General features: G+C 44.5%; 1 protein-coding gene across 1 annotated transcript in view; it reads right to left on the reverse strand.

The window, feature by feature from the left end:
• LOC123778074 (uncharacterized) overlaps window positions 1-26,515 on the reverse strand; it is a 316,222-nt gene that overhangs the window by 72,616 nt on the left and 217,091 nt on the right. Inside the window, exon 5 of the mRNA XM_087869408.1 lies at window positions 13,011-13,146. Coding sequence (XP_087725534.1) covers window positions 13,116-13,146 — 31 coding nt within the window. The 3' untranslated portion in view covers window positions 13,011-13,115. The remainder of the gene's footprint in view (window positions 1-13,010; window positions 13,147-26,515) is intronic.

Consider the following 26,515-nt stretch of genomic DNA (forward strand, 5'->3'; position numbering starts at 1 on the left):
GTATCTTTCCTTAAGGCAGATTAATTACTCTTCATCTATATTTCTAAGCACTTTAAGCAATGGTCTAGTATAGCATTTAATAACACTGGACCTGAGATTAAGTGTCTTTCTTCCCTACCTGACTTTGAGTCCTTCTAAAATGTGATGATCTATTCTTTATCTTTAGAGTTTCCTGACCTAGTATATAGTGTGTGCTCAGCTATGTGTAATTTGTTGGATTTTAACAGATACTAATCCCTCACTCTTTCGGGAAACTTATTTCTGGTATATATCCATATCATTCCCTTGGAGCAGCCGATCAAAATCCCTAGAGCACCAGCGTCTAGAACTTGAATATAGAGTGAACTAACTTAGGTTTAATTCATTCAATCACATATTCTCAGGTTAAGAAGACACATGAAGAGTTGTGTCGTCCAATCATTCATCCACCATACTGATTTCTCTGCAACTTCCCACCCTAGCCATCACCTAGAATTTGACTTCTGTTTGGCCTGTCTCCATCCCAGGCACACAATGTGGTAACCGCTGGCCTTTTTCCTGGTGTGTATCTCTGCTCACTCTCTGCAAAGTTCGAAAGCAATGGAAAAAGATTCAGAGTTCGGTGTTTCTCCCATGCTTTCCAGCCCCCCGTCAGTGCCCTCACAAACCAGCTGTTGATGATTGAGTTTTGCAAGATCTCTTCTATGTATTTTCTACTATAATTTTAGGAAAGAGAGTTCAACTGGCTTTTCTTGTGCCCATTCACTTTGATTCCTTTGGTACTCTATCTAGAAGAAATTCCCTAACTACCTTGTCCATGGATGGCACTCTCCTCTAGATCTGTTGCTAAAGCAGATTTTTCTTCTCTTTTTATATCCCTTTGACAATGTCAGTAAGGACCTGGAAAAGGGGACCAAGTGTAAGACTAAAGTGCTTGGTCAGGTAGGGTAGTGGGGACAGACAGCCACTTCTCTTACCTCCAGACTCATTCTTCCTCAGAAGAGAGAAATGCAAATGTTGTATGGTTAAAGTCAAGGACATTGACTGCGTCATGTTTTCTAATGAGCAAAGGTCATACACAATGAAAGTCATACATCACTGTGTTTATGGCTCTCTCTCCTTCCTTATGCTTCTATGAAGCTGAAGCAGCAAGCTTACTCTGGGCATCTCTGACCTTCTCCAGCACACTTCCCTCCCTTCTCGCCTAAGCATGTTTGTGCATTTTCGTCTCATTGGTCAGAATGTGTAAACTTCAAGATGTGAGTTTGGGGCATTATAAGAGAGAGAAAAACTCTGGAGGCAACAGTATTGGCCATATATTATAACCCAGCTCGTTGGAAAGATGTGCTGAGAGTGGAGCATGTGCCCTGATGGTAAGATTTTAATGACATTTGATTCCATTAGCCCCTGTCCCTTGTGTATACAACTGCATCCAGACGAACCCACTGGACAGCCCATTCTGCCTGTATCAGACCAAGGAAGATACAGCAGCTCTGAAGGGAAACTTCCACTTCAGGCAGACTCAACATGAAAGACCCTGACGAGATGTGCCTTCTTCTCTGTGCAAGGGGGATCCTTCAGTGCCTACTAGCCCTCTGGACTCCCAAAGATGAAGAGGTCAAGGAGAAAAACCAGTAAGGCTTTCAGAAAAGACAGAAAATGGGGACTAGCTTTAGGGATGGAGAGACAAGATTTCGCACACTCAGAACAATGCTCATCTTTCCTGCAAAGAAGAAATGGTGCTGGCTTCAAATTCCTCTTTCTCCAGCATGTCTGCTTTGGAAACCAAGGGACGTGAGGGTGTTGTGCCCAGCACAAAAACAGACATCTGCCACTCATGGTCACACACCATCAATTCAGCCAAATAACTTCATTCTCCAAATGCATAACACCTCTTGCGTTTGGACAGCTGTCACCAAACAGACATGGAATCAGGGGCCTTTCCCAGACAAACCCTTCTTCAGCAGAGCCATGCAGGGGGGAGAGGTGGGCCTGTGTGGAGGGCTGAGGTTTTCGGCTAGGGGAGAGTTCACTTAAACTTTGAGAAAGCACAGACTGCGTGTGCTTCCCTCCGTCTTTCCTTGTTTATGTGGTTCCCTGGGCGTAGAAGAGACAGGAAATGATTGTGCTGGAAAGGAGGCAGCTGTAATATTGTAGAAAAAAGATCTAAGTGCCAGAGATAAAATGGTGAGTGCAAATAGACCTGAAACCGACAGTGTAGTATAAGTCTATTCTTGTAGAGCCCCACAGACGTTTGAAATGGAATCTCCAAATTGAAATGGATGCTCACCCTTGGTTCTCACCATCCAAGTTCCCTTATAAAACACCCCAAGGCGAAATCTCTGGGAAGATATAAGATTAAGCCCCTAATCTATAAAATTATAGGTAAAAGCCAGAGACAAAGTCTAACGCAATGATGATCATGGTTCCCCTTTCCACAGATGTCATGCTGTTGAGTACCAGTCCTGCACTCAGAAGCGACAGGATGTGGCACAAACCACAACATCCCCGACTCTCAATTTCCAGATGCATTAATTGGGGATACTAAATCTATGGAATACACCTTAGATGAGCCAGTATCTCCAAATGTAAGTCCAAAGGATTATAAACAAATAGTTGTGTTTATCCCAGCTCATCCTGAGAGAAACTGAGGAACGATACATTCTATTCTTTACGTATTGTCCTATGGCAAGAGTTTAGTACCATAGCGTACATGAGGATTCTCCCTTTCCTGGGGCAGGAAATGGATAAGAAAATTAAAAATAAAAATAAAGCATAGAGTAATAAGAAGAAGCCTCTTCCCCAGAAACTCTGTGTAGGCTTGTCAAGCTTTCTGAACATTTGCCCAACAGGGAGAATGGTGGAGGGTAGTGGCTCACAGGATGGAGTACGTGATGGTCTGTTGTCTGGGGACTGGCCTCCCCTGCAAGAGGAAGCCTCCCTCCCAGCCATGGGAAAAGGAAAAGTGTATCATGAGAAACTACTGGTCTCCTCAGTGCCACTGACTTCTGCTTCCTCTCTTTCTGAGCCGCATATGGAACCTGCTATTCCAACTCTGCTGACTTAAATCTATTTCCTGCCGTTTGTGGAGTCAGGCTTGTGAAAGTCATCTTTCTTAATGAGCTCTCTTCCAGTCTGAGGACTACCAACGCCAGTTTGCAGATGAAGAAACTGAGACTCAGAGGAAACATTACTCATCAATGCCATGTAGTCAAGGGAGAAAGCCAGGTGTCTTGGGGCAGCCTGGTAGAGGCTTTGGGGGGATGCATGGGTCCTTCTCTCATCCCCACTGAAATAGCGGTTGTGGTTGGCTAGGGTATCTGCTCCCATGCTGAACTTGAGCCGGACGCTCCTTAATAATTCTCTGTTGGTCCTACTGAAGAGTAGGAGCAGGGATTCAGAAGCACAATTATGAAGGTCCACTTACAGATGAAAATCAGCTAAGCTTAGGGAATGAGCCTTCCTTGCCTCTTCCAGTTTCTGGTGGCTCCAAGTATTGCTTGGATTGTGAATACATAACATCAGCCTTGGCTTTTGTTTTCCCATGGTCTTTGACTCGGGGTCTGCATCTTCTCCTCTTCTGCCTGTATTGATTTATTTTTTAACAATTCTATTTATTTATTTATTTTAGAGAGAGAGAGAGCAAGTGCATGGGGGGTAGGGAGAGAGGGAGAGAATCTCAAACAGACTCCATATTGAGTGCGGAGCCCAACATGGGGCTCGATCTCACAACACTAAGATCATGACCTGAGCTGAGATCAGGAGTCAGACATTTAACCGACTGAGCCACCTGAGTGCCCCCCTCTTTAATAGAGACACTTGTCATTGGATTATGTCCCACGTGGGTAACCCGGAATGAGCTCATCTCAAGGTCTTTAACTTAATGATACTTGCCATTTGTGGAGTAGGGAAACACCCTTTTCCTAAATAAAGTCACACTCACAGGGCCTGGATATTAGGACTTGGACGTATCTTTTGGGAGAGGAGCCATTTTTTAACCGACTACATGTGCCAAACACAGTTTTGCGTAGCACGAGGTTTAATTTTTTTTTTTAAGTAGGCTCTGGAGCCCAACACAGGGCTTAAACTCAAGACCCTGAGATCAAGACCTGAGCTGAGATCAGAGTCGGACATTTAACCAAATGAGCCACCCAGGCTCCCCTGTGAGGTTAAATTTTTAAGAGACCTGTAAATCATTGCTCTTTAACATGAAATACTCACAATCTAATGTGGAAATAAAACATTCATATAAATAATCATATAAATCTTTTTAACTATAAAAACTTTAGAGAACTTTTGAATTAATTCTAGGCACAGGGCTAGGGACACATGGCTTCTCAATCTACGGGACCAGCATATGGGAACTATTATCTCCATTCCATAAATGAGAGGCATGATAGCCAAAGAGGTGATGTGCTCATCTCAGGTTGTTCCTTCAGCATAGTGTGGTGGTTAAAGCTAATCTGAGTTTCACTTTCCCACGACAGGGAGGTAGCATTGCCTCCATCCAAGGTATTTACAAGGATGAAATTACATCAATGCATGTAAATCCATTAGCCCAAAAATCTAATACACAGTACTTTTTCAAAAAAGGAAGCTTAAAATTTTTTTAAAGAAGCTAGTCATGATAAATGGTGGGAATAGTATTCAAACTTGGATATGCCTGGTCTGAAACCCATGTTCTTTTATTATACCATAAAATATGGAACAGAAAAGCTAGAGGTTTTTTCTCTGCACAGAAAGCTTCCTCCAAATCCTTAATCCTTCTGTGGCTGGTGGCAGCTGCTTCTGCTTCCTCCTCCTCCCCCTTTCCATAAGATCTTTATTGAGCTATAAGTCACATGCCATACAATTTACCTAAAGTATACAGTTCAACGGTCATTAGTATATTCACAAAATTGTGGGACCCTCACCACAATTTTAGAACATTTTTATCCCTCCTCCCCCCAAAAAACTCTGTACCCTTTAGTAGCCACCTGCCCTGCTCCACCTCCTTCTACAATCCCCAGGCAACTGATAATCTACTTTCTATCTCAGCACATTCATCTCTTTGGGCCGTTTCGCATAAATGGTGTCAGGCAACATGTATCCTTTTGTGAGCATTCTCTTACGTGTTTGTGGGGTTCATCCATGTTGTAGCATGTGTCCGCACTTCACTGCTTTTTATTACCAACTTACATTCCACTGTATGATACACCACATTGTGCTTATTCATTCGTCAGTTGATGAACTCCTGGTTTGCTTCCACTTTTTGACTTACTGTGAATAATGCTGCTATGAACATCCACATACAAGTATTTGTGTGGACATTTGTTTTCATTTCTGTTGAACTTACTACATGAGAGGACCTTCTGGGTCATACGACAACTCTATATTTAACTTTTGGGTAACTGCCAGACTATTTCATTCACTGTATCATTTTACATTCTTACCAACAGCGTATGAGGGCTCCAGTTTCACTACATCCTTGCCTACTTATCATCTGTCTTTTATTATAGCCATCCTAGTGGGTGAGAAGTGGTATCTCACTGTGGTTTTGAACTGGGTCCAATGGATGGCTGACGATCCTGAACCACTCTTCCTGTGCTTATTGGCCATTTGCATATTTGCTTTGGAGAAATAGCTATTCATGTCCTTGCCCCTTTTTCTTAAAAAAGGTGGGGAGGGGTGCTATTTGTCTTTTTTACTGCATCACTTCCACGACAGCAAAAAGTTTTCAATTTTGATGAATTCCAATTTCCCTGTGGTTTCTATTATTGCTTGTGCAGACCTCTTGGTACTCAGGTCACCCTGTATAATTTTCCTCACAGCTTTGATGCTTACTGAATTTTATTTATTTATTGGAATACCTGCTTATTTTCTGTCTCCACTAAACTAGAAGCACTCTGAGGGCAGAAGCCTGTCTGTTATGCTTCTTGTTCCTGTTCCTTCCTCGGTGCCTGAAAAAAAAAAAGTCTACTCAAAGTAGACACTTGATCAATATTTTATATGACTGAATATAAGATTCTTTATACTGTCCCAGAAAAAAAGCAGAATTGCAAGGGACCACATGTCAGCTATGAGAAACCTGTAGGATTGATGAGGAGGTTTATGTATTCCCTCTCCAGAAGTCAGTTCTAGGAGCCATCCCTGAAGCTTACATCCATTCTCACCTGGAACCACTGTGCTGGGCACTCTGGGGGAGTGAAGGCTCCTGCACTGGACATTCTGGGGGAAATGAAGGCTCTTGCGCAAAGGTTGCCGGGGGCAAGGTATGGGCTACTTGTATGGAAATGAGACTGAGCTGCATTCGGTGACATCTGCTCACCAAAAGCAGCCAAAGGCACCGGCAGCCTCAGACAGATTTATTCCGAGGACTGACAGCCATTGCATGTCCCTGAAGAGCTCTAACTTGGATACAGTCAGTGGCAAACCCAATAGTTGCTCAACTCTGCCAGCTAATTCATCGTTGTTTAGCCATTAGCATCGCTTGCCTCCGACATCACATTCCAGGCGCAATCCCCTCTCTGCGCATGGCCATCATTCGCAGGGTTTGCTTTCAGATGGTTTCCTTTCCTGGTTAACTTTGTCCAAAGAATGTACTGGGCCCATTCCACTCAAAAAGGAGGGCTCTTAAATGGCTCATTTGATCTTCTCCAAATCCCAGGTCCGTAGCCTCCTCTTACTGTAACAATTTAGAGACTCCTGGAAGGATTTTATGTCAGACAATAATATTAAGGATGTAATTTTACTGGGAAGAGTGATGTTGCCAAAATGTCAGCCCCTGACTCATCTAGGTATGGTCAGTGGGGTCCTTTACTTCTAAACTCAGTTCAGTCCAGTCCCTTAACCCAAACTCACGATGGCTCTCTCCTAAAGGTCCACTAGGAACCTCAGCTTTATCAGCTGGTGGGGAGAAAGATCTGGAATAGACTGCAACTGGTGGACTGGGAAGAAATCACTAAGTTTATCTAAGGCCCAGTCTCTGTGATTAGGTTTGTCTTTGTTTCCAGCCTCCAAAGCCAGAGCTCTCAACCTCGTGGTCTCCAAATCCTAATGTCTTTAGGCCAGAAGTTCTTCCTTACCATCGGTCCTTGCCTCCTGGAATTACCTGGGGAGTTCCTCAAAAGTGCTAACGCCCAGGAATGACCCCAGACCAATTAAGTCATAATCTCTGAGTGTGGAAACTGGCCTCTGAAATTTCAAAATATCCCTTGGTAAGTCTAATGTGCAGTCAGAGTGAAGGACCATGCTCAGCCTCAGAAGAGGGTAAGGGATATTAGAAGGCACTGCCCTATAGTAACTCCATTGCCCGCGCCTGCCTGACTTGGAGCATCAGCGAATAGGCTAGCCCAAGTCTGAATGTGTCACTCTCTTGTGAATTTCACCATAGTGCCTCAGCCTTCCACTATACCTGATACTAGTTTCCTTCTCCTCCTCGTTGACTGAGGTTTTTTTTTTTTTTAAGATTCATTTATTTTTATGTAAGAAAGAGTGGGGGGGACGCGGGGGGAGGAAAAGAGGGAGAGGGAGAGAGAGGCAGAGAAGCAGACTCCCTGCTGAGCGCAGAGCCTAACACGGGCTCAATCCCAGGATCTCAAGATCACGACCTGAGCTGAAACCAAGAGTCAGAGGCTCAACTGACTGAGCCACCCAGGCACCCCCGTTGACAGTTTTGGGAGGCGCTAAGTGTGTCTGAGGGCTCCAGACAGTTGGGGGGGGGGGTGCTGAGCTTGAGGCTCAAGCTGAGTCTATGGCTTTAATTAGGATTGCTAGGAGTACTGCCACATGACCAGTCAAGTCCAGACCCGGTTTCTTGAATGAAATAAACATTGGATGGGGCCCTATATGCCAGAAGTGCTGCCTTTCAGACTATGTGGGCTGAAGAGTTTGCCTGGAACCCTGGGTCTGATGCCTGGTGTCCAATTACCAGCAATCTACAGCAAGACAGTTTGCGGCAATGGTTTATTGCATTGGGTTGTTCCAGAAGTTGGTGTCAGTTCCCTTCCATTTCAATCTACTACAGACTGAAAGAAATGTATTGGTTATACTGGAGATACAGAGACTACAGAGGGTCTAAGAGTGTAGGACTCTTTCAACCCTAACTCCTGGAGGCATCTGTAAAGGGTGGGTAAACAACCACTTATGTCAAGGTAACAAGAGCTCCAGTCACCAGAATATTTAGGAATCTGACAGGTTGTGGTTATATAAAGGCGGAGATTTGTTCATCATGGCTGACGAGTAGCAAGAGTAACCAGGGCTCTTGACAGTGATGCTGGGGTTGAGCTTGAGGCAAAACGTGGGTCTAGAGCACCAAGCAGGGTCACTGGGAGGGTGATGACTGGCTAGTCCAGCTGGAAGCCCAGTCTCTTGAATTGACTAAACATTGAGTAGAGCTCCATATCCCGGAAATGTTACTTTCTGCACTATGTGGGCATCCAAGGATGTCCTGTCACTCTGAGTCCATGAGTGGTGTGTGATTGCCAGCGACAGAGCCTGGGGAGGAGCAGTGATGGGGGAAGCAGCTAGAGGCCCAGCTATTGTATTGGCTCTATTTTCTGAGACTGAATTCATCCCGATCCCCACTGGTCCGGGGGTGGAGACTATTAATAAACTCTGTGCCCCTGAGGAAGTCTGATCTGGAACTGGGGCAGGTTAAACCAGTAGGTGGGAGGTCTCAGAAACACCAAATTTGGAATTTCAGGAAGGGCGGTCGTGAGGCTGGCCAGAGATGGGGATTCAGAGACAGCCAGCTCCTTCTCAGTGTGTGTGGGGTTAACCTTCTGGTCCCTCTCCTCCTGTTCTTTCCCTGTTCCCCACAGTATTCAAATTCCAGCCCACAGCTAGACTCCACAGGGGTGAGAGCACTCTTTAAAGGCAAAAGTAAAGACCTCATTAAATCGAGGAATCCAGAGAATAGAATGAATAGAAATGAAACACTTTCAGCTACCCTCAGGAGGTCCCAGCAGAATAGCACTTCTCTGTGGAAAGCATTAGCACCGAGGTAATTCCTTAATGGACTACATCTCTACAGTGCCCCCAGAGGCCCAGCGACATTGATGGGGGCTGGGAGTCCACACCCAGCCTTCCCCGCCCCTGTGATTCCACTTCAGAGGCGCACAGTCCCAGAGCTGTGGGTGATGGAACGCAGGCTGGGCTGGGGGAGGCCAGAGAATCTGGCTTCAAACCCACCCTTCCAACCTCTTCCCTGCTCTCCCAGAGAATTGTGTGGGGCCCTTACAGCAAGCCTGGCTTTTCATTCTAAGGTGCTGCAAATTAAAAAGGGAGTGGGAGGGATGATAAAACTTTAAATAATTTCGGTTGTCCAGGTGACCTGGCAATCCTGGGCTCTCCATGTAGAGAAAATGAGCTCTTACAGGTGACCTGGAGTCCAGGTGGTAGTGACATCCTGAGCCACCTGGACCCCAGGCCCCTGGCAAAGGCAGCTGGGTGGGGTGGGAAGCAATGGGACTCAGAGTTGGGGACCCTGGGTCTGAATCCTGACTTCAGTGCTCAGATACAAATCCTTCAGTCTCCACAGGGTTCAGTAAGTTTTGTTATTTGTAAGCTAAGGATAATAAATATCTAACTCGTAGGGTAGGCCATGAAGAGGAATGAAATAAAATACGTGAATGAGGTGGGTGGTTTACTCCCACGAAGAGTGGATATTATCACTTGCCTGTGGCATGCTAGGCTGTGCGGGAAACCTTCCTGGTATTGATGATAAGAATAGATGTTAAAGAAAAGACAACAGGCCCCAAATGGAGTCGCCAATGCTAAGCCCCGTATTACCAAAAAGAGACTTAACTTACTTACAGTTTTGGCTGTCACAGAAATGGAATCTTAAAGCAGCCAATCAGGACAAACATTCATTAGGTCATCTGCTTGACAAAACCCTGGCACCCCCTCCAAGGACAGTGACCTCCGAATAACCAATGTGTTTTTTGCCTGGTACAACTTCCTTGCTCCTTCCCCCTTCTGCCTATAAAAGCTCTTGCCTTGTATGGCTCTTTGGAACTCCTTTCTATCGGCCAGATTGCATGCTGCCGGATTCGTGAATTGCTGAATAAAGCCAATAGGATCTTTAAAATTCACTCAGTTGAATTTTGTTCTCTAATGTAGATAACGTTTAAGAAGCATTTATGGTATACTAGTGCTGGGCTGTGACCTTGCATGCATGAGCATACTTAATCCTCTTAGTGATGCTTTGGGTAAAGTGTTCTCCTTATGCCCATTTTACATGTGAGAAAATAAAGGCTCAGAATAGATAAGCAATCTGTTCAAGCCACACACCCAAGAAGGGGCAGAGTTAGGACCTGAACCCACCGTGTGCCAAGCACCACTGTGCCATATTGCCACCCAGCTGAACAAAGAAGCAAGTTGCCCCAAGCTTTCCCATGGTCACTTGGGGACTAGAATAATGCCACGATTGTATGAGGAGTGGATGGTTTTGAAGACTGGAATTATCCCCAAATTCTCAGTGTCCATGAATGGTTCACCTCATGTTTGGCATACATACATGTTAAATGACATTTTTGCTAAATGTATCTGTGATAGGTAGACTTTTGGGGTGGCCCCAATGATCCCATCTCCATGTGCCATGCCCTGTGTAACCTTTCCCCTTAGGAGCAGACTGGATCTGGTGACTTACTTTTCATGAACAGAATACAGCAAACGTGAGGGGATGCCACTCTCTCAGTTTTCTATCACTACATGTGTTAGTCTGTTCAGGCTACATAACGATATACCACAGATGAGTGACTTAAACAACAGAAAGTTATTTTCTCACAGTCTGGAGCCTAGAAGTCCAAGATCAAGGTTCCAGACAATTTGGTTTCTGGTGAGAGGTCTCTTCCTGGCTTGGAGATGGCCACCTCCTGGCTGTGGCCTCACGTGATGTTTTCTTGGCAAGTGCACACTGACAGAGCAAGGAAGCCCGCTGTGTCTCTTCTCTTAAGGACGCTAATTCTATCAGATCAGGGCCCCACTCTTATGACCTCATTTAACTTTAATTTCCTGCTTTTTTTGGCCCTATCTCCAAATATGGTCACATTAGGGGGTAGGGCTTCAACATGCAGATTTAGGGGTGAAGGGAGACAGGATTCAGTTTATAACACCGCATAACAAAGTACTACAAACACAGCAGCTCATAACCACATAAATGTATTATCTTATTCTTTCTATGAGCCAAGAGTCTGGGAATAGTTTTGCAGGGCTTTCTGCTCAAAGTGTCACAACTCTGAAATCAAGGTGTTGGTCAGGCTGAGTCCTTGTCTACAGACTTGGGAACATCTACTTCCAAGTCCATTCTTGCTGTTGGCAGAATTTGGTTCCTTGTGTTTGTAGAACTGAGGTTCCTGTTCCCTTGCTGGCCATCATCTGCATGATGCTTTCAGCTGCCAGGGGCCACCTGTATCCTTTGCCACGTGGCCCCTTCCATTTTCTTTTCTTTTCTTTTTTTTTAAAGATTTTATTTATTTATTTGACAGAGAGAGAGACAGCCAGCGAGAGAGGGAACACAAGCAGGGGGAGTGGGAGAGGAGGAAGCAGGCTCCCAGTGGAGGAGCCTGATGTGGGACTTGATCCCAGGACTCTGGGATCACGCCCTGAGCTGAAGGCAGACGCTTAACGACTGAGCCACCCAGGCGCCCCCCCTTCCATTTTCAAATCAGTAACAGTGTGTCTAATCCTTCTCATGCTTTGAATCTCTAACTTGCTTCATCTCTGATCTTGAGACCCAGACTTATTAATTATATATGTGGTAGCTAGCTTTCTCAAGGACTCATGTGGTTAGGTCAGTTCTACCTGGATAACCTCCTTATCTTGAAGTCTACTAATTTGAGACCCTACTTACATTTGCAGACTCCTTTTGACCATATAATGTAACACAGTCTTGGGAGTGCTCTCCCATCCTACTCACAGTCCTGGAATTATGTAAGACGTATACACCAGGGGAACATCTTAGAATTCCATATACCACAGACACTTCCAAGATAAGGTTACAAAACACCACGACTTCTGTCTCACTCACACTTTCTCTGTCGAGCTTTTTTCTCTTCTTGCTCCAATGAAGCAAGTTGCCATGTTGTCAGCTACACTATGGAGAGGCACTCATGTGACAGAAACTGAAGGCAATCGTAGTTCAGCAGCCAACAAGAAACACATCCTGCCAGCAGCCATGTGAGTGAGCTTGGAAGGGGATCGCCCTGCACTTGAGCCTTGAGATGTAACCCTTGCCACAACTTGATTATGGCTTTGTGAGAGACCCTTAGCCAGAGGACCCAACGAAGCCACACTCAGACTCCTGACCTACAGAAACTGTCAGATAATAAGTGCTGTTGTTTGAAGCCACTAAAGTTTGGGGGTAATTTGTTACACAGCAGTGTATAACTAATACACTAATATCTCTTAACAAAAGCAATGTGATAAGAGTATCTGACCTAGGGATGCCTGGGTGGGTGGCTCAGTCTGTTAAGCAGCTGCCTTTGGTTCAGGTCATGATCCCGGGGTCCTGGGATCGAGTCCTGCATCAGGCTTCTTGCCCAATAGGGAGCCTGATTCTCCCTCTCCCTCTGCCTGCCACTTCCCGTTTTTGTGCTCTCTCTCTCTGACAAATAAATAAAATCTTTTTAAAAAAATTTAAAAATTTTTAAAAAGACCATCTGACCTATATGTGGGTTATTTCTAAGAGGTTGAGTGAAGAAATAAGAGTGATATGCTACCCGAAAATATTCCATAGAACATGATTCATATCAATTATGTATGAAACTGCTTAGCTTACTATATTGGCTGGTATGTGGTCCCCCCTTATCTGCAGGGGGTATGTTCTAAGACCACCCCTCCATGGATGCCTGAAACTGTGGATGGTATCAAACCCAGTATATACTATGTTTTTTCTATACACACGTACATATGATAAAGTTTAATTCATAAATTAGGTATAGTAAGAGATTAACAACAGTTAAAACAGAACCATTATAACGATATACGGTAATAAAAGTTATGTGAATGTGGTCCCTCTCTCTCAAAATATCTTATTGTCTTGTACTCACCCTTTTTCTTCTTGTAGGGATGACGAGACAAAGCGAGGTGAGTGAGGTAGGCATAGCGTTGGGCTACTAATGACTTTCTCTGACCATAAGTCAAAGGAGGATCATCTACAGCCGGACAGCAGTTGACCGCAGGTAACTGAAACCACAGAAAGCAAAAGCACAGATAAGGTGGGCAGGAGATTACTTTATACAGAAGGGATTTGTGATGTAACGTGGGAGGGGGTGCTCTTTGAGAGGCAGATTTCCCTGCTCCCTTGACCAGCGGCCCTTTCTGTTTACACAGGGCAGTGAATCTTCTCCTTGTCCCATGAGCTGCCATAGGGCCACAGAGAAACCATTCAGCATTCTCTGGTTTTAAATGGTGTAATTCACCATTAGGTAACAGTTGGTGTCTTGGTGCCATCTGGCAACTTGTGGCTGCGCCCTGCACTCGCATCCTTGTGTTGGCAAGACATACATCATGAAGCACCTTTCCCTGGTAGAAAATAAAATGACTAGGTTTGATTGAGTCAATGAAAGATAAGAGTGCAGCCCTCCAGCCCATCTCTGACTTTAACAAGCCCTAGGGCGAGAATAAGACTGGAGGCCCATATACCATGAGTAAATAGTTACAAAATGAAAACCTACATAAAATATGTTCTAGCCACCTTCCCTGATAAATAGAACTTCTTAACAACTTAGAAGGCCAGGTCCTGATTATTCAAAGCTCTCACACTCATTGTGCGCTCAGGGGAGAATCGACTCAGCCCGTTCCCCACACTCAGCTCTGATCTGTAGCACGACGACTCATGTTTGAGCCTATGGATACCCTAGCCTGCATGCTTGAGCCTGTCCCCACCTCCCCTCAGGCAGCCCTCGGGCCCAGGAAGGCACATACCAGCATAGCCCACCCTCTGGAAGACAGGTGCAACAAGATTCCAGAACAGGCCCTGAAAGTGGGCATGGGGCTGTCTGAATGGGAAATTGCAGGATTCTGGTGAGAAGAGCACAATGCAGGAGGATACCATCTCCTGATACATATGCTCCTTTAGCATCACAATTCTTGAAGTGATGTGTAGAGGACAGGGGTACGGCCAGAGGAGAACCAGAATGGGGTCCCTCTCATCCAGTTCAAGAGCAGCACTTCACCCGTTTGCCACATGCCTCAAGTGGATTGGTCTTTGTGATAGAGGGGAATGAAAGGGCCAAGGAGTCTGGAGCTGCTGGAGCCACTGAACCAGCCCCACATCTCTGGGACTGTGGGGTGAAGGTTGGATGGATTATGAAAGAAAGCCTCGAGGACGAGGTATGTTTCCTAGGATGGGTGTGTCAGTAACAGAAGTGGGTAGCTCAGCCCAAGTTGGCAGTGCCTGGGAGGAAGTAACAATAGAAATGGGGATAAGGAGGTCCAGAGTGGGGAGCACCCCAATGTCCAGAGAGGGAGGAAAGTCTGATTCCGAATGAGCAGGGGGAGCTGGAAGGGGAGCCAAGTTCTCCTCCTGAGCCAGGGACTGAGGCAGCCCAGTGAGATGGATGAGCTTGCTGTTGCCAGGATGGAGTCACCAGGTCAAAACCACACTAGAAGCAAAATGATGTGATATGGTGTTCAGTTTCCTGTACTTCTCATCTTCAGGAACGGCATGCTGAATCAGCCAGCTCACCCCCTCTAGAAACCTTCAAGATGCCAAGTGAATGAACACTCTCTCTGGGAACATTTTCCAAATCTTTCTCCCGAAGAACCAGCGCCCTTCCCTATCCTGCTTTCTAGAGACCTCCCTCAGATCTGGGAGGGCAGCAGATCTGGGAGGGGTCACACAGTTGGGTTCAGATCCCACCTCCATCCCAGTTTGGTGGACCTCTGTCCGAATCTGCGTCCTCATCCTTAACCAGAGAAGACACCAGCGCCTACTTCATAGGGTTGTCATAAGAGTTTAAGAGATAATATGCATAAAGTATTTGGTGCCTGGGATATAGTAAAAGCTCAGTAAACATTGGCCATTATTGCACTACAGTTAGCTGGTCACACAATGGTCTTCCACTTAAATTATGATCTTCTTAAGGCTGCTGGCACTATCCCATATCTCCAGGATCTGTCACAGTGACTCATTTAAAAATTTTTTTTTCATTTAGGACCCATTCTATGCCAAATACTGTGCAAGGCCAATAACAGGCAGTGGCTAAGTATGGATTTGCTGAATCAAATAGAGAAGTCAAGAGATTGTGACACGTAATTAAGAATTCCCCGACTATCTGTTAAGCCCCTAAAGTATCTGTAACTAATTTCGAACACTTCTTGCTTAAATGCTCATGATTTTTCTCCCTTTCGTAACCCTTTAGGGGAAAGGAAAACAATCGTCCTTTGCTCTCAAACAAGCTGACATATTGGATGGATCTACAAGCCAAGATTCTGCCTGTACCCTTGGAAGCCTTCAGTTTCTCTGATCCCATGTGGGGAAACTGTTTGACAGTGATCTGCCGTTTGGTTATCTTATTAGCAAAATTCCTCAGATACAGATTTCCAGTGGGTGTGAAACTATTCCCTTCTCAAGAGACGGTGATGAACAGAAGCATATTTATAAAAGAACCACAGTACATATTCACCACATAGCCTCCAGCCGTATTGCCCGTGTGGAAGGTATCTCTACTGATTATTGATAAACTGCAAACCAGAAGTGATTCCCCATTTCGTTTATAAGCATTAATGCAGATGGTTGAAAAGTAAAGAGAGAAGGAGAAACAGTGCATTGTGTTACATGTCTCCTCCATTTGTTTGGTTTGCCTGGTTTTTAAGTAGGCTCCACACTGGGCGTGGAGTTCAATGAGGAGCTTAAACTCATGACCCTGAGATCAAGACATGAGCCGAGATCAAGAGTCAGATGCTCAACAAACTGAGCCATCCAAGCGCCCCTCTGTCTCCTCCATCAGATGTGGCTGGACTCCTCCCCCCAGACTAGGTTGATTTCACCACTAAGTCCCAATGCCTGCCATAGAGTAGGATCCTGATGAGCATTTATCACATGAATGAGTGAATGAGTACATAAGTGAATGAATGAATCCTGCCTTGTACATTTTTACTATACCTCGCATCATTGCTAACGCCTGATCCGTCATGATACAGATCTCTCACGGACATCGTTCCAATGGATTTTGAAAGCATGCTTTTTCAGAATCTGATTCCTAAATTTTCAAAAGTCTAACTAGAGAGTAGCAGCTTCTGTAGCTAGATGAGAGCATGGCATGTCTGTGCAGATATTGTGGAATAATAATTTCCTGTGGTCTGTTTAAAAGAGGTTCCTGCCTGAAAGCTTTGGGCCGTGTGGATACTGAACATCGCTCTTTAACTTTTGGGACAGGTGGAGATGCACTCAGATGGCCTGGGGGGTTTTCTATGGAAGAGTTTCCAGGTCCCCCTTCTGATCAGGGATTCTATATGCCTCTAATTTAGTTCCTCCAATCCTCCCCGCCCCCTAGAACATAGTAAAGACCTGAGATTAAATAAGAAAAATTAGAAGTAACAAAAACCTGAAATCATAAGGTCTTCCAAGAAGTATATTAAAATGTATTCTAAGGATTTAAGTAGAAGTTCGTGACCTTGCGAGGCACCTGCCTCACATCAGGAAGAAATAAAATCCTCAGAGAAAGAAAGAAAATCAGTGAGTACCCACAATGGCAAGGTGTTTGTCAGACCGGAGTGGAAAGAGGAAACTCAGAATGGAAAAAAGTTAGTGGAGCGTCAGGCACTGGTTACCCAGGGGAATCACAGAATGAGGGTGAGGATATAACTCACTATCTGAAAGCCACCCTTTCTGAGCTCCTACTCCCAGCTCGGAATGACTACAGCGGAAGTCTGCAGGGAGTACAGAAGAAAAACAGGACACAAAATTATCTTCAAGGGTCAGAGATCAGACATCCAGCTGGTCATCAGGTACACGAAAAGGGCCTCAACATCACTCATCATCAGGGAAATTCAAATCAAACCCACAATGAGATACTCCCTCACACCTGTCAGAATGGCCAACATCAAACAGATGAGGCGTAACAAGTACTGGCAGCAAGGATGTAGAGAAAAGGGAGCCTGGGTGTACAGTTGGTGGGATTGTGAATTTGTGCAGCCATGGTAGAAAACAGTATGGAAGTTCCTCAAAAAAATTAAAAATAGAAATTCCATAAAACGCAGCAATCCCACTTTGGGGGATATATCCAAACAAGGTGAACACAAGATCTTAAAAAGACATCTGCAGTCCCATGTTCATGGTAGCACAATTTACAGTAGTCAAGATATGGAATCAAACCAAATATCTGTCAACTGATGAATGGGTAAAGAAGGTGTGATGTATGTAGACCAAGGAATATTGTTCAGCTGTGAGAAAGAAGGAAATCCTGCCATTTACAACAACTTGGATGGACTGTGGGGACATCATGCTAAATGAAATAAGCCAGACAGACTCCTTATATGTGGAGTCTAAAAAAAAAAAAAAAAGTCAAACTCATAGAAACAGAAATTAGAAAAACGGTGGCCAGGAGCCAGGAGGTAGGGGAAATCAGGAGAAGTTGGTAAAAGGTACAAACTTCCAGCTATAAGATGAATAAGATTTGAGGATCTAATGTAAGACACGGTGACTCTAGTTGATAATCCTGTATTGTATAAACGGAATTTGCTCAGAGAGTAGAACTGAAATGTTCTCACCGTCCCCCAAAAAGATTAATATGGGGGGTGATGGATGAGTAACTGGGGGAAACCCTCTCATAATACGTATGTATATTAGATCACCAGGATGAACACCTTAAATACTTGACAATTTTATACATCAATTATACGTCCATAAAGCTGAAATGTAAAAGAATTTAAAAAGTCAGAGATCATTTTAGAAGAATGGGAAATTTCCCAGAATTGGCATTATCCATCATCTTTATGATGATCCTACTGTCTCCAGTGTTTCTCTGAACTAGTTTCCTACCGTGAAGCAAAAGGAAAGAGTGAAGGTAGACCATTCCAGGTGTCTCTCCTTGAACTTGAAGCACCCAGGGACCAGCCTGAACAGATATTTAAACAGATTTTGAAAATATAGCCATTTAAACAGTATGGTACATTGGTTCAACTAAACACAATAGCTTAGACTATACTCCACTACACACAAAAATTTAATATATGATAAAGAAGGAAAAAATACAATTATCGAATAGATTTTATTGGGATAGATGGTTAGTCATGGGAAAAGTCTCTTCAAGGTTATGCACAGAAACAAATTCCAGACAGATCAAAGAATTATTTTTTAATCAAAGCATAAACAAACTATATAAAAAATGAATATTAATCAAGCTTCTGGAGAGAAGAGTGTCTACATTAGAAAAGATTTTAAAAATCACAAAGGAAAAAGATGGGCAGATGTGATCACAAAAAAATTTAAATCTTCGGTACATAAAAAGCATAATCAAACTCGGAAAAGAAGACAACACACAGGGAAACACATTTGTAGCAAATATAATTAAGAGGAATGATGTATTCATGTATTTGAATTAAGGCAAATCTTTAAGAAAACCAAAGATGCCAAAGGATGAATGGCAAAGGGATATAAACAGACATGTCTCCAAGAGGAAATGCTACTGTTTAACAAACATGGAAGATTTTTTTCAATATCACTACTAATCAAAGCCATGCAAATAAAAACAATAACATTTCATGCTTTTCAAATTAGCTGGTCTTTTAAAATGATAATAGGCGTATTAACACAAGTGTAGCAAAATGGGTCCTTTCTAACATTGCAGATCAGAGTGTAAATTGGCACAGCCTTTTGAAAAGAGTAATTTGTAAATGTGTTCTGAATGCTTTAAAATGCCCCCCTCCTCCACGCTTTGATCCAGTAATTACACATTGGAGTGTGCAGCCTAATGAAGTAGCCTCAAACGCGGATGGTGGGCTGGGGGGTGGAGGGAGTGAGTTTATACAATAAGATTATCATCACCACAGCATAAGTAATAGTGAGATAAAAAATTTTTAATGTAAATGTTTGGTTAAATAATCCATGCCATAATCCTCGCATGGAACATTATGGAGTCATAAAATGCAATGTTCACAAAGGCTGTATAATGTAGAAAATGCTTATGATATAATAGTCACTGGAAAAAAAAACAAGATAAAGATTGCATATAGAGAATGGATATAATTATGCAAAAAAAAACAAAACCAAAAAAAAAAAAAAAAACCTCTGCACAAAAAAAAAGCCCCAAAGAAAAGACATTAAAATGTAAATAGTGGCTGTGCATGGATGATAAAATTATGGATGATTTTTTATTTTCTTTTCTGCTTTTCAGGAATTTTCTACTTTTTGCAATAATATGAGAAAAACTGCATTTATAATCAATATTTCTATTCCCTTTGACATCTGGGGTCATTCTGAATGTCAGACATTTGCTTCAGACAAAAGGCACTTTGTGGGGGGCTTTAAAACCTAGTTCACGTGCGAGGTAATATCCAATAAGACATCTAAAATAAAACCAGCGTCTTAGTTCAGGCTGTTATAACAAAGTCCCATAGACTGGGTGGCTTATACACAAAAGAAATTTCTTTCTTGCAATTCTGGAGGCTGGAGGTCTGGGATTTTTAGGCCATGTGGATTAGTCCGGCAATTTTCCTGAAGGGCTAATGGTTTTATATCGCTGCTTTTTAGGCGTCCCACTGAACTAGCCATTAGTGTATTTGGATGCTGATACGTTTATTGTATACATCCTCACTCCAGAATAGAAGCTCCTTCGGGAAGATGGGATCTGTCTTGTGTTATCACCGAAGCTCCATTGCCCAATACATGGTGGGGAGCTTGATGAATAGTTAACTGACAGATAGACTTGCCTCACCTCTCCCACTGCCTGCAAGTGACAGTGTGAAAAGTGGTGAGTGATAGGGCTAAGTGACGGAGGGACGGTCCCTCCAAGGAGCTGGCCTCCGGGTGGAGTCCTGAATAACGAGGAGGCAGCCAGGGAAGGATGTGGGGGAGGAGTTCCCAGCACAAGGAACAGCAGATACAAATATTCCCTGAGAAAGACAGCGGTTTAGGATATTCAAGGAAAGAAGAGAGAGCCAGTGTGACCGAGCGAGCGGAGTGAATGAGCCTTGTCAGGTGGGTGGAGACAGGGTCAGAGAGAAGCAGAGTTGGTGACACGGGGCTCCGAGGAGCTGAGGCGTCGCGCTGCTTGCAGAGGCTGTTGTGAGGCTCTGTACAGGGTAGAGGTTGGGGAGCCTTTACTTTTGCTTTAGAAAGATGAGAGCCAGTTAATTTGAACTTGTTATCAAAATTCTACCTGGTGCTAGCTTGCCGCTGAGATATGCCCTCCAATTAAAGATCACTCTGTGCGCTGCCAGTGCCACCAATGGGGAAGTGACAGAGTAACAATGTGCAGAGAGAACTTGCAGCTGCCTTGAGTTCCACGTGGAGGATGGGACACGGAGAAAAGCCTCTGCTTTGAAACCCGTCACGTCTGTTACTGGCGGACCTTTGTTCCCTCTGAATCCATAATGCTGAAGCCCCAACCCCTAATGTGACTGTATTTGGAGATGGGACCTTTAAAGAGGTGATTAAGATTAAAGGGCGTCATACGGGTGAGGCCCTAATGGGATATGACTGGTGTTTTTCTAAGAAGAGGAAGATATGCCAAGGATGCCTGTGCACAGAGAGAGAGGCCATATGAGGCCGCAGTGAGAAGATGGTCATCCGAAAGTCAAGGTGTACTATATGTTTTCAAAATTCTTATTTTCCCCATGCTTTGGCTTCCCCACATTCAGGCTGGACGCAGTCTCCTGGATGACCAGGCGCACCAGTGTGATCGGGCTGGTGCCGGCCACGGGTTCACTTCTGGTCCTCCCTTGACTGGGACCCAGTCACATTCAAATGCACCAATGAACCCTTTGCGTGCCTTTTGCTGGTGTACTCTACCCTGACCCCCAGTAAAGGCATTGCTGGTGGGTCCTCGGTCTCAGCTCCCCACTCCTTGGGTGATCCTGCTTCCTGGGTGCTCTCCCCCTGTGGTCCCCTGTGTGGTGTGCTGTGCCTCCCTCCTCCAGGATCAGTGAGTGCAATAAATCTTTTCATTTCCTCTGCCTCGCCACTGGCTTGTCTGTGGTTTTGCTCTAAGTGATCCTTATGGACCCCACAAGAGGGACTTACTCCTCTACTTTCAGTGCACCGGGAGAGAAGCCTCAGGAGAACCCAACCCCACCAGGACCTTGTTGGACTTCCAGCCTCCAGAACTGTGAGAAATAGCTTTTTGTTGGTTAAGTCACTTTGTCTGTGCCATTTTGTTATGGCAGCTCTAGCGAACTAATACAGTCTCTAATCATACACGTGTCCCTCCAAAACCCAGCTGTTTGCATATCTTGCTCCTCCTGGCTTGTCTGAGATCTAAGGGGCTCCCAGAACATGGGCCTTGCAGTGCTAACACCTGGGAAGTTCCAGACAAAGTAGAATGAGCTGGTCACTTGGCACCACAACAACCACCCACATCCAGCCCTTGAGAGAGGACAGGAAAAGAGACGAGTATTAGATGACTTTAGAGACTCATTTTCTCTTGCTTGCCACCAGAACATACCACTGCCCCAGGCCCGTGGGGGACAGTGCAGAAGGTTTTAGTTAAGTGTTCACATACTGAGGGATCCTTACACAGCCTTTATCCCAGGCCAGGTGCTGTGCTAAGTGCTCCACATTCCATGACTCATGTCCTCGTGCAACCCTATGTGATGGGCACCATTATTATCCACAGATTACACAGGAGGGAACAGATGGTCGCAGAGGACCGTCCCCAGGTCACACATGCTTATGGATCGGAAGAATTAACATAGTGAAAATGTCCATGCTACCCAGAGCAATCTACACTTTCAATGCTATCCCGATCAAAATACCAATGACATTTTTCAAAGAACTGGAACAAATAGTCCTTAAATTTCTATGGAACCAGAAAAGGCCCCGAATCGCCAAGGAACTGCTGAAAAGGAAAAACAAAGCCGGGCGCATCACAATGCTGGATTTCGAGCTGTACTACAAAGCTGTGATCACAAAGACAGGATGGTACTGGCACAAAAACAGACACATAGACCAATGGAACAGAATAGAGAACCCAGAAATGGACCCTCGGCTCTTTGGGCAACTAATCTTTGATAAAGCAGGAAAAAACATCTGGTGGAAAAAAGACAGTCTCTTCAATAAATGGTGCTGGGAAAATTGGACAGCTACATGCAAAAGAATGAAACTTGACCACTCTCTCACACCATACACAAAGATAAACTCCAAATGGATGAAAGACCTCGATGTGAGACAGCAATCCATCAAAATCCTAGAGGAGAGCATAGGCAGCAACCTCTACGACATCGGCCAAAGCAACCTTTTTCATGACACATCTCCAAAGGCAAGAGAAACAAAAGATAAAATGAACTTGTGGGACTTTATCAAGATAAAAAGCTTCTGCACAGCCAAGGAAACAGTCAAAAAAACTAAAAGGCAGCCCACGGAATGGGAGAAGATATTTGCAAATGAAACTACAGATAAAAGACTGGTATCCAAGATCTACAAAGAACTTCTCAAACTCAATATGCGAGAAACAAATAAACAAATCATAAAATGGGCAGAAGATATGAACAGACACTTTTCCAATGATGACATACAAATGGCTAACAGACACATGAAAAAATGTTCAAAATCATTAGCCATCAGGGAAATTCAAATCAAAACCACACTAAGATACCACCTTACACCAGTTAGAATGGCAAAAATTGACAAGGCAAGCAACAACAATTGCTGGAGAGGATGTGGAGAAAGGGGATCCCTCCTACATTGTTGGTGGGAATGCAAGTTGGTACAGTCACTCTGGAAAACAGTGTGGAGGTCCCTTAAAAAGTTAAAAATTGAGCTACCCTATGATCCAGCCATTGCACTACTGGATATTTACCCCAAAGATACAGACGTAGTGAAGAGAAGGGCCATATGCACCCCAATGTTCATAGCAGCATTGTCCACAATAGCTAAATCGCGGAAGGAACCGAGATGCCCTTCAACAGATGACTGGATTAAGAAGTTGTGGTCCATATATACAATGGAAGATTACTCAGCTATCAGAAAGAACGAGTTCTCAACATTTGCTGCAACATGGATGGGACTGGAGGAGATAATGCTAAGTGAAATAAGTCAAGCAGAGAAAGACAATTATCATATGATCTCTCTCATCTATGGAACATAAGAACTAGGAAGATTGGTAGGAGAAGAAAGGGATAAAGAAAGGGGGGTAATCAGAAGGGGGAATGAAGCATGAGAGACTATGGACTCTGAGAAACAAACTGAGGGCTTCAGAGGGGAGGGGAGTGGGGGAATGGGATAGGCTGGTAATGGGTAGTAAGGAGGGCACGTATTGCATGGTGTACTGGGTGTTATACGCAACTAATGAAACATCCAACTTTACATCAAAAACCAGGGATGTACTGTATGGTGACTAACATAATAAAAAAAATTAAAAAAAAAAAAAGAAGAAGTAGTCACAGACTCAGGATTTGCTCCAGTGCGTGTGTTTCTAACCACTGGGGCTGACACAACACTGGCTTTGGGTCCAAAGAGTCTCAGGCATCCCTCTTGGCCACTCTGGTCACAGATGGGCCAGTGGAAGACATCAGTAAATCTAAGCACCTAATGCAACCTACAACTTATGTGAGAAGTTTCCCTAGTTTATTTTCCACCGACACCTGTAGTCATGGCCTTGACATTGGATGGCTAGGAGACTCCCAGGAGCATCAGATCTGCTGGCTGGAGGGATTGGGGGGACTCCTGACAATGTCCCAGGGTTACTAAGAGGCTTAATGAAGTTAACTCAGCAAAGCACTTAGTAGGGTGCTTAGTCCACAATAGTATTTCAAGAAACGTTCGCTCATATTGCCTATAATAATAATCATCATAGCCACTTTCCTCACTCCCTGCTTGAATCCCTTCTATTGTCGGTCTCTGCATTAGCTCTCAGATTTTCCGACCTTCCAGGCAGAGACTCGAGAGCTAAGTGATCTTCCAACTCAACTTCAACTGAATAGATTCAAAAGACAAGGTCAGAGCACCGTCGCGCCCAGGCCCAGTGTTTGGAAGAAAAGCGGCTACCCAGTGGCCTGCCGTGATGGAAGAGCTGGGAGCCTGATTCTGCCCGGCCCGCCCGAGAGCACTCACCTAGCCCATCTCCCATTTCAGAGATAACACCTTCGCTGGCACCAGTTTATTTACGGCCACGTTGGGCTGTTGGTCCTCTCCAGTGTAAGTGAATTTCAAAATACTTTAAATTCAGGATAAAGCAGTGAAATGGGAAAATCTTTACACTCCAATAAGACATCATTACTGGTGAGCATATTGCACTTTCAATATCAGACTGAAAACCGCCAGTGCATGAAAGGGAACGAGGGCATCAGCGCGGGCATCAGCCAGCTAGATAGATAGGGCCCTGCCGGAGAGGAAGATGCTCTGGGGGGCTCCTGACGGAAGATCCCACCCCCCCACACACACACCGACTGCTTTGTGGACCATCAGAGGTTTCCAAAGATGGCAGGGTCTGGAGCCCACGTTCCAGACAAGGGGTGGGGTGGGGAGAGTGCCTGTGATTGCAAGACGAGGTTTCCGTGAATCTGTTGGGGAGGGTAAAGGGGCAGGTTAGGCAGGGATCATTAGCATTTAGATTGCACAACTAAGAAACTGATGAGTGGAAAGTACCGGTGGCTGGGACACAGGAGAGGGGAGATCAAGAGCGGACACCGGAAGTCCCTGAAATTGATTAATTGCTTTTACATGGAGGTCTCAAGTCCAGGCAACGGAAGGGAGAGAGAGAGAGAGAGAGAGGGAGTGGGAAGGAGGGACGTAGTGAGGCCAACAGGGAAAGAGGAAGGGAAGAAAGCAGAAAGAAAGACAAGAAGGAAGAGAGTGGGGGAAAGAAAACGTGAAGCAAATAAATGGAGAAGGAAGATGAAAGGAGAGGAGGTATACTTACTGAGGGTGCAAAACACCAGCAGACATTTTCTGCTTAATTCTGTGACCACCTACTGTGGTCAATGCTTATGAATAAGGAACAGAACTCAGAGAAGTTCAAGTTCTCAGGACTGACTCAAATCCCAAAGCTCCTTCTGATATGCTGCTGGCTCTTCCCCAGTTTTCCCCGAGTGGTGTATTCAAGGGCCCCTGCTGGTTCAAGGCATCAGGAGTGCCTAGCACTATGAATTCTCTGCTGCATGTCAGACACGGTGCTAGATGTTTTAAAAAGGTGTCTCGTTTCATCTTTATAACAGTGTATCTATTTTACAGATGAAGACACAGAGGCTCAGGGATATCTGACTGAAGCCACATAGCCGCTCTGCTGAGGAACCAGGATTCTTACTCAGACTGTCTTAATTTAGAAGCATTAGCACCGGTTCTGGCTGTGGCTCAAGCCGTTAACTTAAGGAGTGACCAGGGGCCATTGACCTTTTGGAGCCTGTGGTAGGCCAAATGACGGCCTTTGTGAAGATACCCATTCCTTAATCCCTGGAACCTGCGTATATGTTTTCTTACACGGCAAAACAGACTTTGCAGATGTGATTCAATTTAGGGTCTCAGGATGCCAAGATTTTCCTGGACTATCTGGGTGGCCCCAGTATAATCATAAAGGTCCTTATAAGGAAAGAGGGAGACAAGAGGGTCAGGGCAGCATCAAAGAGAGATTTGAAAATGCTGTGCTCTGGCTTTGAAGAGGGAAGGGGGCCTGAGCCAGGAATGCAGGTGGTCTTCAAATGCTGGAAATGGCAAGGACATAGATTCTCTTCTGGAGCCTCCAGGAAGAATGCAGCCCTGCCGATAATTTGATTTTAGCCCTGTGAGGTTCCTTTTGGACTTCTGACCTCTAGAACTGCAAAGTAATAAATGTGTGCTGTTTTAAGCCACTAAGTTTATGGTAATTTGTTACTAATACAGAGCCTCAGTTTCCTTATCTGTCAAATGGAAGTCATCATCCTGGACCTGTCTATTCTGTGTGGCTTTGATGAGGATGAAATGTCGTATGTCCTGATGTTGGCCCTGAATCCCACCCCTACTAGGACACCCCATATGGATTATGCTGCCCAAACTAGTTTTGCCCTGCCTGAGGAGACCCTCATTCAGACCCTCTACATCTCAGCCTTTATCTTTTCAGAGCTCCAATCTGCTTGCTCCAAAAATAGCCAGATAGTCTGCTGGGCTCAAGGAAAAATGAAATCAAGCACAGAAAGGAACAGAACCCAAAGATTGTGACAGACTGAGTCTTAACAACATTATTTGAGCTCCTGGATCCAGCTATGCCTGAAGCTGGTATACTGTTGAGATTTTCAGTTAGGCAAGTCAAGAAATTCTCATTTTTGCTTAGGCCAGTTTAAGTTGAACTACTGTCACATATAACTTAAAGCATTTAGGGCATCCTACTATGAACCAGGCTCTGTGCCACAAATGCCACAAATCTTTGCTGCAACAATACTACACAGTAGGATTACTTCCTTTAATAGCTGTGAAAACTGA

Source organism: Ursus americanus, chromosome 2, assembly GCF_024610735.1.
Source record: "Ursus americanus isolate L20-20 chromosome 2, mUrsAme1.1.p, whole genome shotgun sequence".
NCBI lineage: Eukaryota > Metazoa > Chordata > Mammalia > Carnivora > Ursidae > Ursus > Ursus americanus.